The 13,993-nt window shown below is 34.4% G+C and overlaps 1 protein-coding gene across 12 annotated transcripts in view; it reads right to left on the bottom strand.

Annotated features, from left to right (window-relative positions):
* LOC127842628 (stromal interaction molecule 2-like) overlaps positions 1 to 13,993 on the bottom strand; it is a 122,441-nt gene that overhangs the window by 68,380 nt on the left and 40,068 nt on the right. For all 12 annotated transcript variants that reach the window (XR_008031799.1, XR_008031801.1, XR_008031800.1 and 9 more), the window contains exons 3-4: positions 7,525 to 7,639; positions 4,088 to 4,199 (exon numbers count right to left, since the gene is read on the bottom strand). Coding sequence is in view for 8 of the 12 variants with exons in the window: in XM_052372239.1 (XP_052228199.1) it covers positions 4,088 to 4,199; positions 7,525 to 7,639 (227 nt within the window). In the remaining 4 variants the exon portion in view is untranslated. The remainder of the gene's footprint in view (positions 1 to 4,087; positions 4,200 to 7,524; positions 7,640 to 13,993) is intronic.

Here is a 13,993-nt window from a genome sequence, read left to right as displayed (position 1 = left end):
GTCTGCTAAAAGTAACGCAAGGTTTTGTGGTCTCATTAACAGGCAAGTTAGTTCCTGGCCAGATTCCATGTATGCACAGGTTGGTCAGTAACTATTACTGGAAAAGATGCATGTATAATGATGGTTGTCAAGGCCACTGGGTTTTCACCACATTTAGTATAAAGACTTTTTAAAGAAGGATACTATTATGTACTGAATCATTTCTCCACACATACAATCATCTTATTTTCTAACACATAAGATAAACTTGTATAGAACATCAATCTGCCTACATATTTATCAGCAGTTAAAGGCACAGATCTTTTTATGCCTAGGGATATCTATATCTATTTAACCATATGATTGAGTTACTTTATATCAATATCAGACGCAGACTACCTGATAATGGAAACTCTTTGTCACCAGTATTTTATTACACTACTAATATATTATTACAACCAATGAAAACATGCTTGCAAATCCCAATCTAACATCAAAAATGAAATATGAATATGAGTCAATACATCCTTGTCTCAAAAGCATTGATTGAGTGCAAAAGTACTGTACCTGATATTGAACAATTCAGCAGATACAAAATTTTAACACTCATACCTCCATATAGGGCCTATCTATATGGTCAAGGCATCTGTTACACCCTGCTTTTTTGTCCTAAAGATAAACAACTTGCCTTTAACATGAACATTTTATTGCTATCAATTTGCTATCATTCAAAATGAAATGCATGGCAGGCAAAAGATTTGTTATCAGTCCTATTAAAAGTACAAAGTACTACATTTGAATGAAACATAATTGGATAAATGAAACATATTGAATTTTATCCTTTTACGACAATTTAACAAAAAAAAAGTCGTTTTGTTCTAAACAATACGAAATTCATACAATATTTTTTTTTTTTATATCATTTGTTCATGAAACCCAAAACACCCAGTCCTCCCCCCACCCATACTCACTTGATCACAGAAGCTGCATTACTAAATGTGAAACATATAGGTTATACAGTTGATTGACTGATCACAATTTAAATATTTTCCTTACTTAAAATTACAATGATATACTGATACTTTAAGATGAAATTTGACTTGCAGTTGATGCCCCTAAATACATGTAACATTAATTTTGACTTCATGATGTGATTCTTAGCCAGGATGTGAATCAGGTTATGACCACATTGAAGAAACTGCATACATTTCTGCAAGAAAATAACATGTTTTATAAAACCTCATTAATTGACCTTTTCATGCTATACACCTATCCCTGCATGATTTTATATACCATATCATTGGAACGTAATATATCCTGGTCAGGATATGTTATTTAATATACCATGTCATTAGAAGGTAATATATCCTGGTCAGGAATGTTATTTAATATACCATACCTATGAGCCTTAAAATAGTCGCACTGATACAGGGCCCTCAATCCATTTTAGGGGAAGCGGGTCGCTACCCATAGCAGGGGGAATTTTCGCGGTGTTTCCCTTTTGGTGGGATTTTTTACTTACTCTCTAATTATAACATTTGTACATGTTTGCACTATATTGATTGCTTTTTTCATAATTTAGTATGTTTGACAAGATTAAATTAAAATAGAATTGAGATATAATAATGATGAGACACATCTATCTATAATTTGTTGTTTTTTTGTTTTTTTTTAGGGGGAATTTTTCCCCAAAAAAGGGGAAAAAAGTATACTTTTCAGGGGGAATGCGGCCGAATTTCGGCCGTGGATTTGACAGATTGAGAGCCCTGTGATATGCCGCTAATTCTGTATCAAGTAATTATCCGTATGTGCCGATATATACAACAAGGGGGTCTAAAGGCCCTAGATCGCTTACCTGAGACATGTAGAAAATAATCTTTTGTGTGCAGATTTTGTGATGCCTGTGTAATAACTGTGGTTTTACCTAGGTTATGTACTCTATATGACACAAGCTTTGAAATAGTGAGCATAATTTAAGCAATTTAGTAGAAGACCACCAAACGCTGTTGCACACAAAATATTAAACCCACAACCCTTGCTGTTTCAGAAAATATGATTTTGTAAACAGTTTTTTACTATATAAGTATATTATAAGTCACAAAGCTATATTTTCAGTACGAGCATACGTCATTAGTTCTATTTCACTCCCTGATGTACAGTGTACTTTTTAAAAATATGTGACAAAAGATTGGAGAGCTTTCATTTAGAGAATCTGTAAACAAGTCCCTTTAAAACAAACTTGGATGCAAGGCAATGTGGGATAGTGTACTATGTATGGTTGGATATAGAAACAGACACCACTCATACATATATTTTTAGTGATACTTATTCTGATACTTAACTGGCCATTTACGATAATCACCTTTTTTATTTCTGATTTCAATTACATTCAGAAATTGCAGTATATGTATAATGATTGAATAGACAATACGTACAGTACAAAGAATTGAGCTAAACAATATTTTAATTTAAACTGGCACCACAATTGAAACAAATATAATGAAAATCAGTCTCATTTTGAATACCAGTACTATTTGCACCATAAATTTATAGAATATCCAAGTATAGTGTAATATTTTAGGCACAGGTTAATAAAAAAACTTGTACCATAAAAGTACATGAAAATTGAGTCAGTTAATGAGCAATTTTAAACAGACAGATCAACATGTCTGCTTTTTGTGGTGTTATGTCATGTCTGCATTTGGGAGACCACAAGTTGGATCCTTGATAAATTGAATTAATTACCAATCTAAGATCCGAGTTATGGAAAATACTTCCTTTAGGACATAAAAATATATAAAAGTAAATGTATTGCTGTGTTTGATATGGATGTAAATCTGGAAAATGATTCTGTTTTTTTATCAAACACTATATTTTTACTGTTTGAAGTAACAAATCAGTATTTTAACAATACTGGACACTGGTGTCCGGCCCTAGTACTTGGAGACACTATATTTCACATTGCAACTATGGAAATACCGTACAGTACTGTTAATGTTATATTTTATGCAAACTTTAAGTAACAACTAAGAGCATTATCGGAAAGTCATATATTAATTTGATGCAGCATATTATTGACAATACTGTTATTTTTATTGGTCATTTGCAGACTGTATTTATAAATCAAAGCATGGAGGAGAAAATCAGATTTGAGCTAGGAGAAAATGTGAAAATTGGAATTTGAGAGCTAGATTTATCAGCCTAAATTGCTACATAATGTGGACCATCATGCGATATAAGTGGCCAGTAGTTTATTAGTCAAGCAACACACATGGTTGTTTGTTTATTATAATCAAAATGTTTAACAAATACATGAAGAATGTTAAATCACATTGCAGCAGATCTGCATATGCACTGTTCCCAACAAACTCATTAAGAATCATAAGTGTGCATATCCTAGCTTCTTGGCCATGCAACCATCATAAATATTTACCTGTATATATTCAATACTTCATAGCATGTATATCTAATTACTGAACCAAGATAACTACATGATTATAAGAAAAACCACACGATTTTTATAAATTAGCATGACGCATATCAAAACCCAAACATGCATTCAATCCAAACCAGCTTCGTAAACTTTCATTCTCATTTCATGGTTTCAATACATTTCGAGAAATACAGAGGCTGTTGGAGTGTACTACTAACTCTTTTTCTGGTAAGTTGTTTCAGTAGCACTACATGCAATACTTTTAAGTATCTGACACCTGCCCTACTCAACCCTTTCCCCCAGTAGAAGCAAAGTGAAAATGGCTTTTGCAACCAGCATAAAACCAGAACAGCCTGCGAGTAACTCGCAGTCTGTTCAGGTTTTATGCTGTTTGCTCCTCATCAGTAACTAAGGGTTGAAAATGAAGCCTTTGAAACTTGAATTAAGTAATAAAGGTATTAAATTAAATGTAACTTTCTAAGGGACTACAAATGCGTAAAAATACGTATCTATGTGGAAAAGGTTTAAATTTGAGGTAAGGGGAGATCGGCCATAGAAATAATTTCATAACCAATCTCCCCACAACTCATGTAGACCGGTTGGGAATCCAACACATATTCCTCAGATTTGTAGCCAAGCGCTCTACAATCTAAGCAAGCAGGCCCAGTGACCTACCGAGGCAGTTGAGTTCCATTTATGTTTTTGTCCTTGAATATGGAGGAGTACTGAGGCATTTCTGCAGACGTGACGAGCCATTCCAAGACGTCATCTACTGTCCAATTATACACTGAAATAAAAAGCCCCACACATTTTATAAAAAGGTATTATTTTCTTTATGAAATTTTAGTTTTGAAATGTCAGTTTTTAACTTAATAAATTGCTTTAAAAATTCTGCAAGTAGCAAAACATGTTTGCACAATACAACAAAAAAGATGGCCATTTTGGCCCTGAAGTGATGATCTAAGTAAAAGGTACAACAATTGTCGAGGAATCGACCTTGTTACTTTGTTATTGACAACACTTGACCCAGACTGGTTACCTTGTTATTGACAACACTTGACCCAGACTGGTTACCTTGTTATTGACAACACTTGACCCAGACTGGTTACCTTGTTATTGACAACACTTGACCCTGATTCAAACTTGGCCTAAATATTGTCAAGATACACATTTAAACTTAAACTGGGTCTGATGTTTTAGCATGAATAAGTCATAAATGATTAAATATGGCTTTTAGAGTGGTAATGAGGGTTCTATGACTTAACATGGTGATCTCATTTTTAGATACACATAAGAACTAACCTATTTGTCAAGAACGTTCTGACTAAGTTTCTTCAAAATTGTTACATTAATATGGCTTCTAGACTAGTGACAAAGTTTTTGTAAGATTTGATTTGGTGACCTATTTTGTTGGACACAGGACTAGTTTCAATCTAATCCTAGATATTGTCAAGATAAATGCTTTGAAGTTTTTATTGACTATCTCCAGTAGTTATGTATAACGTTTTGTTGCATGAAGACTTCAATCTGAATTTCAACGTGCATGTACACCTTAACAGAACTTTTTTAAGTACAAAAGAGGGCATATTCCTGCTAAAAACTGGTCACAATGACAGGTCTGGGTCAGTGAAAAATGAAAACAGACACATGAGTGAAATTTGTAATGAATCCCTGCAGTAGAAACACTGATAAGGAGATATTGCATGGTTACCCTTATCAAATGTGTAAGTACTATAAAAGGGGGCATTCATGTTACAGTAATATGGCTCAATTTCATTGCAGAAATATGAAACTTGGTCAGTGATTGCACAATGACCTCGAACATATGTGTAAACAGTGGAGATGTACATTTACCTTATCAAGAACATCACGTGGACAAAGACATTTGGGTGAACAGTATGGCTAGCACTATTTTGTAAATAGCCTCCAGAGTGGTAAAAGTTCACGACACACACCGTCAATGCTGGACATATCCTGACCACAATAGCTCGCCTTGAGCACTTAGGTAAGCTCAAAACAAACACAATAATAAATTCCTAACAAATTAAAAATATAACAAGAGATGTGTTCGTCAGAAACACAATGCCCCCTTCTGCACCGCTTTGAAGCCATATATTTGACCTTTGACCTTGAAGGATGACCTTGACCTTTCACCACTCAAAATTTGCAGCTCCATAAGATACACATGCATGCCAAATATCAAGTTGCTATATTCAATATTGCAAAAGTTATAACCAATGTCAAAGTTTTCGGACAGACAGACAGTCTGACGGACAGTTCAAAAACTATATGCCACCCTTCGGGAGAATAAAAATAGCCATTATTTTTAAAACAATACAGTTGACAAAAATAAAATATACCATAAAAAAGACTTTTTCTTAAAATATTGTTCTCCAACATCTTAAATTTCAGTTTAATTTCAAAGCAACCTTGATGTGGCCTAAACTAATTTGGTCACACATTTAGACAAAGTTTGCTGTCATAAATAGAGAATAAGATGTGCAACAATAGAGACGACAATATGAATTAGTAACATTACATGAACAGGTACACATAAAAGTCTTCATAACATAGTTTTTTCTTTGATTCTGTCTGACAACTAATGCTGTTATACAGGCTAGACATGTTGTATGACACATTGTTTCAATTAGACAATTTGTTCTAGTTCCCAGCTTTTACTACAGTACAAGTTTTATATATGAGACTTCCTTTTGGAAAATAGGGCTTAATGCATATGTGTAGTTTTTTTGTTTAAAAGAAGAGTCTTCTTAGAAAACATCCAGCTTTGTGCAGACTGCACAGGCTAATCTGGGAAGACATTAAGCACATGCATTAAACACCATTTTCCCAGAGTGAGCTTAAAACAACTAAAACCCATGAATCCAAACAAGATTTCTAGCATTAGTCTGTGATCACAGCTTGTACTATACAGACTTGACTGTTGGATCACCTCCAAGTTACATACCATGTACAAGAGAGTATTCTGACATTAAGACATCTTTTGTCCTGAAAACAGGTCAAGGCTAACAGATTTTCTTAGTTATTACGCAAGTACCATAAGTACGTTATGGTATCAACAATGCTACAGCTTATTACAGTAACTATCGATGCTTTAATTTTGTCAAATGTACAGACATATTATATATAAGAATGATAAATCAGTATCAATTTTTAGCATTTTATTGTGAAAAAAACATGGATTAAAACAAATTACTCAGAAATTACTGTAGCAATTGCAATAAGGCATCACGCGCACACTATACTATGATTGCAATTATGAACATCTATTAAATTTTGTGATTTAAATCTGTTAAAATCAAACATAAACATTCACAATTCAACACAGGAAGGTTTATTTCTTTAACAGAAAAATACTTCCATAATAAAATGACAATATTCTCCCAACAACTTGATCAAATTTTTCTCTATTTAGCAACCTTAAACTAGTGAAATTTTATGACATTAAAGTAATATCTTATTAAGGAAAATATCCAGCTAAACCATTAATGTGACACTACTTTTGTGCATATTATGGGAAGCTCTGATCCAAAAATTAAAAATCTTGAAGTGTTATTGTTCAATTATCACTTGTTTACAGAAGCCCATCAAACAATTTCAAAGCTAATCTCCACCCAAGTGTATTATTGCTAATAACTTTTTTTCAACATGAGTCAATACAAACTAAAAATATTGACTGAAAAAAAACACCTATTTGCTCTATTCAATTTTAAGTATTAGTGCATTTGACCTTGACCTGAATGGTCCCAAAAGAAGTTGAACTTCTGTAAGTACTGTTTTTGTTTGTTCTGCAATATGTTTACATTTTCCATGGATATGAAGAAGTTTTTGAATCCGATTAAATTTTCAAAACCAGAAAAAGCAGTCAATTGGCCAGTCGAGTACTTATAAAAACTTTACTAGCCAGACCTTCAACCCCTCTCTCATATTTGAGCTAGTCAGTAGATTTTTGATGCCTCCATGATGCCCCTAGAAACCTTGGGAAGAACAGGAAAAACCAAACCAAAGCCCACATATTGAGTTGCTTGACCATAAATGCAATTCAGATTTCATTGAATCTCTGTTTAACAACATCCAGCAGAATGCACAGCTACCTTTTGACTTTTTCCATGCGTTCCAAAGGTCTTCCACACTGATTTTGTCATCTTTCCCATGAAATATAGACTGCCTCTCAAAACCATCAGTGTTCTGTAATTCTTCTTTGAAAAACTGAAAGGAAAACCATGTACATATACAAATTAATCCAAAGTCAAAAAAATCTACTATCAATTATGTATACAAATTCTTAGAACAATATGTATGTACAAAAAAAGAGAAAAAGATTTAAGATCATGTTCTCATTCAGAAATAAAAAAAAATGCCCAAGGACAAAAGAGTAACATGTACCAACCAAGCAGCCCCATATAGTATATGGAACAAAGTCTCAGGCATAATATAAACTGCAAAATAGAATATAGAACAAAAGATTGCCAAGCAATATGGTCCCCTACCAGCTCCACCATTGGCAGAAATTCCACCATTGTCAGATTTTTTTAAAATTATATTTGTTGCCATAGCAACCAGAATTTTTGACATAGGAACAAAATGAAATGACGTGCATTAATGTCCATATTGCCATCTCTCCATGTTTCAAGTTTCATGAAAAAATATGAAGAACTTTTAAAGTTATCGCAGGATCCAGAAAACCACCATTTTCAGCAGTATTTCTAGTCTATTTGTTGCCATAGCAACCATAATTTTAGACGTAGGAACAAAATGAAATGACGTGCATTAATGTCCATATTGCCATCTATCCATGAAAAAATATTAAGAACTTTTAAAGTTATCGCAGGATCCAGAAAAGTGTGACGGACAGACTGACTGACTGACAGGGCGCAAACCATAAGTCCCCTCCAGTGAAACCGGTAGGCGACAAAAACACATCATTGTTTTGGCTTGGACATAATTACAATATTATTCTACACCGCAATATGTTTGAATTCAAATGCCAAAATTCTTTTGGTATGACTTTGAACATATAATTTTAATGATTATGTCTTTTGTTTTGTATCATGACATGTAAAAACCAATATTAAATTCCTAGGCTTCCTGTGAATTTGTTATACTTAGTTTCTAAAATTAAAGCAACAAAATTCCCATTATTGGCTGCATTGATATTACTGTCACGATCATGTGGCAAATACATGGTAAAACAAGAGCACCGCCTTGCGGGTGCACACCGCTTGTCTATTTTTCTTTTTAAAGGTGTAGGGACCTATCTCAATTTCAATCACAAAGGAGGGAGGGGGGAGTGGAGAGGGGTGTATAGTGTGGGGGTGTGGTCATTTATTACATTATCTTCCAAAAATGCAAAAAAAATGCAAAAAAAAATAAAAAAAAATTGGGGGGGGGGATTCTTGGGTGGGATGGGATTTCAAAAATAAAAATAAAAATATAAAAATAAATATTTGTGTTTTTTAACCATGTTTGAAAAAAACAAAAGATGTGTTTGTCAGAAACACAATGACCCCTGTTGCGCCGCTTAAAAAAAAAAGAGGTTTATTTTACCTTTGACCTTGAAGGATGACCTTTATCTTGAACTTCCACCACTCAAAATGTGCAGCATTATGAGAACGCCGCTTTGAAATTATTTTTTTTGACCTTTGATCTTGAAGGATGATCTTGACCTTGAAGGATGACCTTGACCTTGAACTTCCACCACTCAAAATGTGCAGCTTCGTGATAACACCGCTTTGAAATTTTATTTTTTTTGGCCTTTGACCTTGAAGGATGACCTTGACCTTGAAGAATGACCTTGACCTTGAACTTCCACCACTCAAAATGTGCAGCTTCATGAGAATGCCGCTTTGATTTATATATATATTTTTTACCTTTGACCTTGAAGGATGACCTTGACCTTGAAGGATGACCTTGACCTTGAACTTCCACCACTAAAAATGTGCAGCTTCGTGATAACACCGCTTTGAAATTATTATTCGTTTGGCCTTTGACCTTGAAGGATGACCTTGACCTTGAAGAATGACCTTGACCTTGAACTTCCACCACTCAAAATGTGCAGCTTCATGAGAACGCCGCTTTGATTTTAATTTTTTTACCTTTGACCTTGAAGGATGACCTTGACCTTGAAGGATGACCTTGACCTTGAACTTCCACCACTTAAAATGTGCAGCTTCATGAGAACGCCGCTTTGATATAAAAAAAAAAATTTACCTTGAAGGATGACCTTGACCTTAAACTTCCACCACTCAAAATGTGCAGCTTCATGATAACGCCGCTTTGAAATTTTTAATATATTTTTTTACCTTTGACCTTGAAGGATGACCTTGACCTTGAACTTTCACCACTCAAAATGTGCAGCTTCATGATAACGCAGCTTTGAAATGATTTTTTTGTACCTTTGACCTTGAAGGATGACCTTGACCTTGAAGAATGACCTTGACCTTGAACTTCCACCACTCAAAATGTGCAGCTTCATGAGAACGCCGCTTTAAATTATTATTTTTTGAACTTTGACCTAGAAGGATAACCTTGGCCTTGAACTTCCACCATTGAAAAAGTTATGGCCAATGTTAAAGTTTTCGGACGGACAGATGCCAAATATTTGACATTTGACCTTGAAGGATGACCTTGACCTTTACCTTTCACCACTCAAAATGTTCAGCTCCATGAGATACACATGCATGCTAAATATCAAGTTGCTATCTTCAATATTGAAAAAGTTATGGCCAATGTTAAAGTTTTCGGACGGACAGACACCATAAATTTGACATTTGACCTTGAAGGATGACCTTGACCTTTCACCACTCAAAATGTGCAGCTCCATGAGATACACATGCATGCCAAATATCAAGTTGCTATCTTCAAAAGTAAAAAAGTTATGGCCAATGTTAAAGTTTTTTCCGGACGGACGGACAGACTGACTGACTGACCTACTGAAGGACAGTTCAACTGCTATATGCCACCCTGCCGGGGGCATAAAATTTATTTTTGGGGGGTGGAGGGTGGGGGGGGGGGGGGGGTATAGTGTGAGGGTGTGGTGGTCATTTATTAGATGATCTTTAATTAAAAAGAAATAATGGGGGGGATTGAGGGGGGGGGGGGGGGGCGGGGGGGATGGTTTGGGTGGAGTCTATTGTGGTATGTCAGGTAAGAGTTGTTTTGTCAAAGTATCAATCGAATCTAATCATAAATAAAGAAGTTATGGCAATTTTAGCAAAATTTAATAATTTGACCTTGAGAGTCAAGGTGATTCAAAGGTCAAGGTAAAATTCAACTTGCCAGGTACAGTACCCTCATGATAGCATGAAAGTATTTTAAGTTTAAAAGCAAATGCCTTGATACTTTAGAAGTAAAGTGGATCTAAACACAAAATGTAACCATATATTCAAAGTTACTAAGTCAAAAAGGGCCATAATTCCGTAAAAATGACAACCAGAGTTATGCAACATGTCCTTTACTGTCCCCTTATGATAGTTTGCGAGTGTTCCAAGTATGAAAGCAATATCTATGATACTTTAGGGGTAAAGTGGACCAAAACACAAAACTTAACCAAATTTTCAAGTATAAAGGGCCCATAATTCCGTCAATATGCCAGTTAGAGTTACATAACTTTGCCTGCAAAGTCCCCTTACGATAGTTAGTAAGTGTTGCAAGTATGAAAGCAATAGCTTTGATACTTTAGGAATAAAAGTGGACTTAAACACAAAACTTAACCAAATTTTCAATTTTCTAAGTATAAAAAGGGCACATAATTCTGTCAAAATGCCACTCAGAGTTACATAACTTTGCCTGCACAGTTCCCTTATGATAGTTAGTAATTGTTGCAAGTATGAAAGCAATAGCTTTGATACTTAAGGAATAAAATGGACCTAAACACAAAACTTATCCAAACTTTTCAATTTTCTAAGTATAAAAAGGGCACATAATCTGTCAAAATGCCAGTCAGAGTTACATAACTTTGCCTGCCCAGTCCCCTCATGATAGCAAGTAAGTGTACCAAGTTTGAATGCAATAGCATTGATACTTTATGAAAAAAAGGACCTAAACGCAAAACTTAACCGGACGCCGACGCCAAGGTGATGACAACAGCTCATAATTTTTTTTTCCAAAAATAGATGAGCTAAAATGGTATTATGGTGTATTTGTTATTTAAACATTTCCATGTGGTTGTGGAAAAATAAATTGTATATAAAAAATATTAGAATGAAATAAAAAAAAATTTGATTAAAACAAATGATTATGAAACACAGATCATGTTAAAAGCAGGAATATTAGGTCATGGAAATTAGGCCATCGAAGTACTCAAAGCATTCTACATAAAAGAATCTGGAAAAAAAAGTACGGAAAGTAACTTTTCATGCAACAACAGCAGTAGTCCAATACAGTTGTCACTCAGTCAAGGCTACTATGCAGTTAAGAATATGCCCAGTGACATGTGATTGGTAACTCAGTCAAGGCCGCGATAAAGTATAGACTGTATCTATAAATTGGACACCCAGTCAAAGCTACAATGAAGTTAGGCAAAATCTGTGTACATGGTCATTGAATCAAGACTATAATGAAGTTTAGGTATGTGATGTGTATGGTCTCTAGGTAAGGGCCACAATGCAGGTCAGATTATATCAAGCAATTGGTCATCCAGTCAAGGCTTACATTAAGGCTATGTGAATCATATTGCCACTCAGTCAAGGTTACAGTGAAGTTAAGAGTATGTCATTTGAATGGTCCAACAGTCAAGGCTACATTGCAATTTATACTATATCTAGTGAATGAAAACTCAGTCAAAGCCATGATAAAATTTAGGATATGTCAAATGACGGGTAGGTCAGTCAAGATTACAGTAAAGTTTATGCTTTGTCTAAAATAACGATTTGTGACTCTGTCAAGGCTATGATGCAGCTTAAACTATGTCAAATGAATGGGCATTAAGTAAAGACTACAATTAAGTTTTGGCCATGTAAAGTGAAATGTCACTCAGTCAAGGTTTTATTGCAAGTAAGTCACGTCCACTGAAAGGTGATTGGTAAAGGCTACAGAACAGTTCAGGCTACATCACAGTCACCTTATTGTACAAACTTTCCTCAGCCCGCCTATATCTTGAATGCCATTCAAAAATCTGTAAATGAGCAATGTACTAGAATTTTTCTAGCATTCAATACTAGGTTTTCTACTTAACAATGTCATCTTTGTTCAACTAAAACATCAAAAGTAGTCAATTTTCTGTGAAAAGCATAGAAAACCTATTAGGTCTAAACACTACACAATACATTGCCTAAAAGTAGGGTAGGCAACCAGCCATTAAAAGTACAGAACAGACCTTGTGCATGATTCAAATCTTAGTTGAATAACCAAACCACTAGGTCCGACTGAGATGTGACTGTGAGATGTGATGTAATAATCTGAGATTATATGATTATTTATTATACAAAAACCCTCAGTTCTTTTCTGCAAAATTAATTGTGAAGACTACATAGATACATGAAATACTGTAGATCACACCTTCTATAATTTTAAAATCTACTGTAAACTTAAAATGAAATAGAATGTGAACACAAGAGAATATATTTCTATAGCCCCATGCCCCTTGGGGATTAGTATTTACATTATGTTTATCTAGTAATCATACTTGAGAAGAATGCTTTTATGGGGGAAAGGGTTTACCCTGGGGTATTATTTTGATCACTCTAAGTAGACATCCAATATACAATCAAACACACCAAATATGACATCTTGGCATCATAGATGCAGAAATGACCTTGTTGATTCCATTACACCTCCATTTACTTTGTTCTCGGGTGTGAACAGAATTTAAGTTTATGGTTTCATAGCAGGAAATTTACATCTTGCTTTAGAGCTGCCTAATAATAAATAATAATGTCCTTTTAGCAAAATCTTCCTATTTTTACTCATTTTCAAACAAAATAAAATGCTTGGGCCGCAGTATTCTGTCAGTGGTTTAGAAATTTCCACTTATTAAACAGTATTCCTTTTTTAGCTAATACACAATTTGCAAGGTAACTGTTTTCATTTGTAATGGTTCAGTGCTGTGGATTAATTTTTATTTGGATTCAACACATGTTGTACAACAAGGTTATTTGCCATTTGCCATGGTTATTTGAAACTTAATATTTTCCTCATTATTTAACAGTCTGTTAAATCGCTATGAAATTACAAATGAAAAAAACACTGCCTGTAATAAATGTAACCAAAATTAAACTGAAATCAAATTCAACGGTGTCTATTTTTCTTGAAATAAATATTTAACGCCATTGCTCTCATTGCAATTGTGGTGCTTTGTTTAGCATTATGTCTTATATTACAAACAAGAACCTGGTTTGGAGCTTGTTTTAAAGGAATCTCAATACAGTTTTGTTTTATTTAGGTTTTTACTATTTATGTTCAATGATTGATACATGGCTGCACTTGAGCACATGGATATGAAGCATTTTGGCTGACCTGTTAAAAGAGGCCAACTTCTATTATGCCTACTGGCATACCTACTGCTTTGACCTTTCATTGCTTAATATTGGGTTGGTTGAATATGGCACATGTATATGGCAACCA

This window comes from Dreissena polymorpha, chromosome 8 (genome assembly GCF_020536995.1).
Source record: "Dreissena polymorpha isolate Duluth1 chromosome 8, UMN_Dpol_1.0, whole genome shotgun sequence".
Taxonomy (NCBI): domain Eukaryota; kingdom Metazoa; phylum Mollusca; class Bivalvia; order Myida; family Dreissenidae; genus Dreissena; species Dreissena polymorpha.
This window is presented reverse-complemented; position numbering and strand designations above follow the sequence as displayed.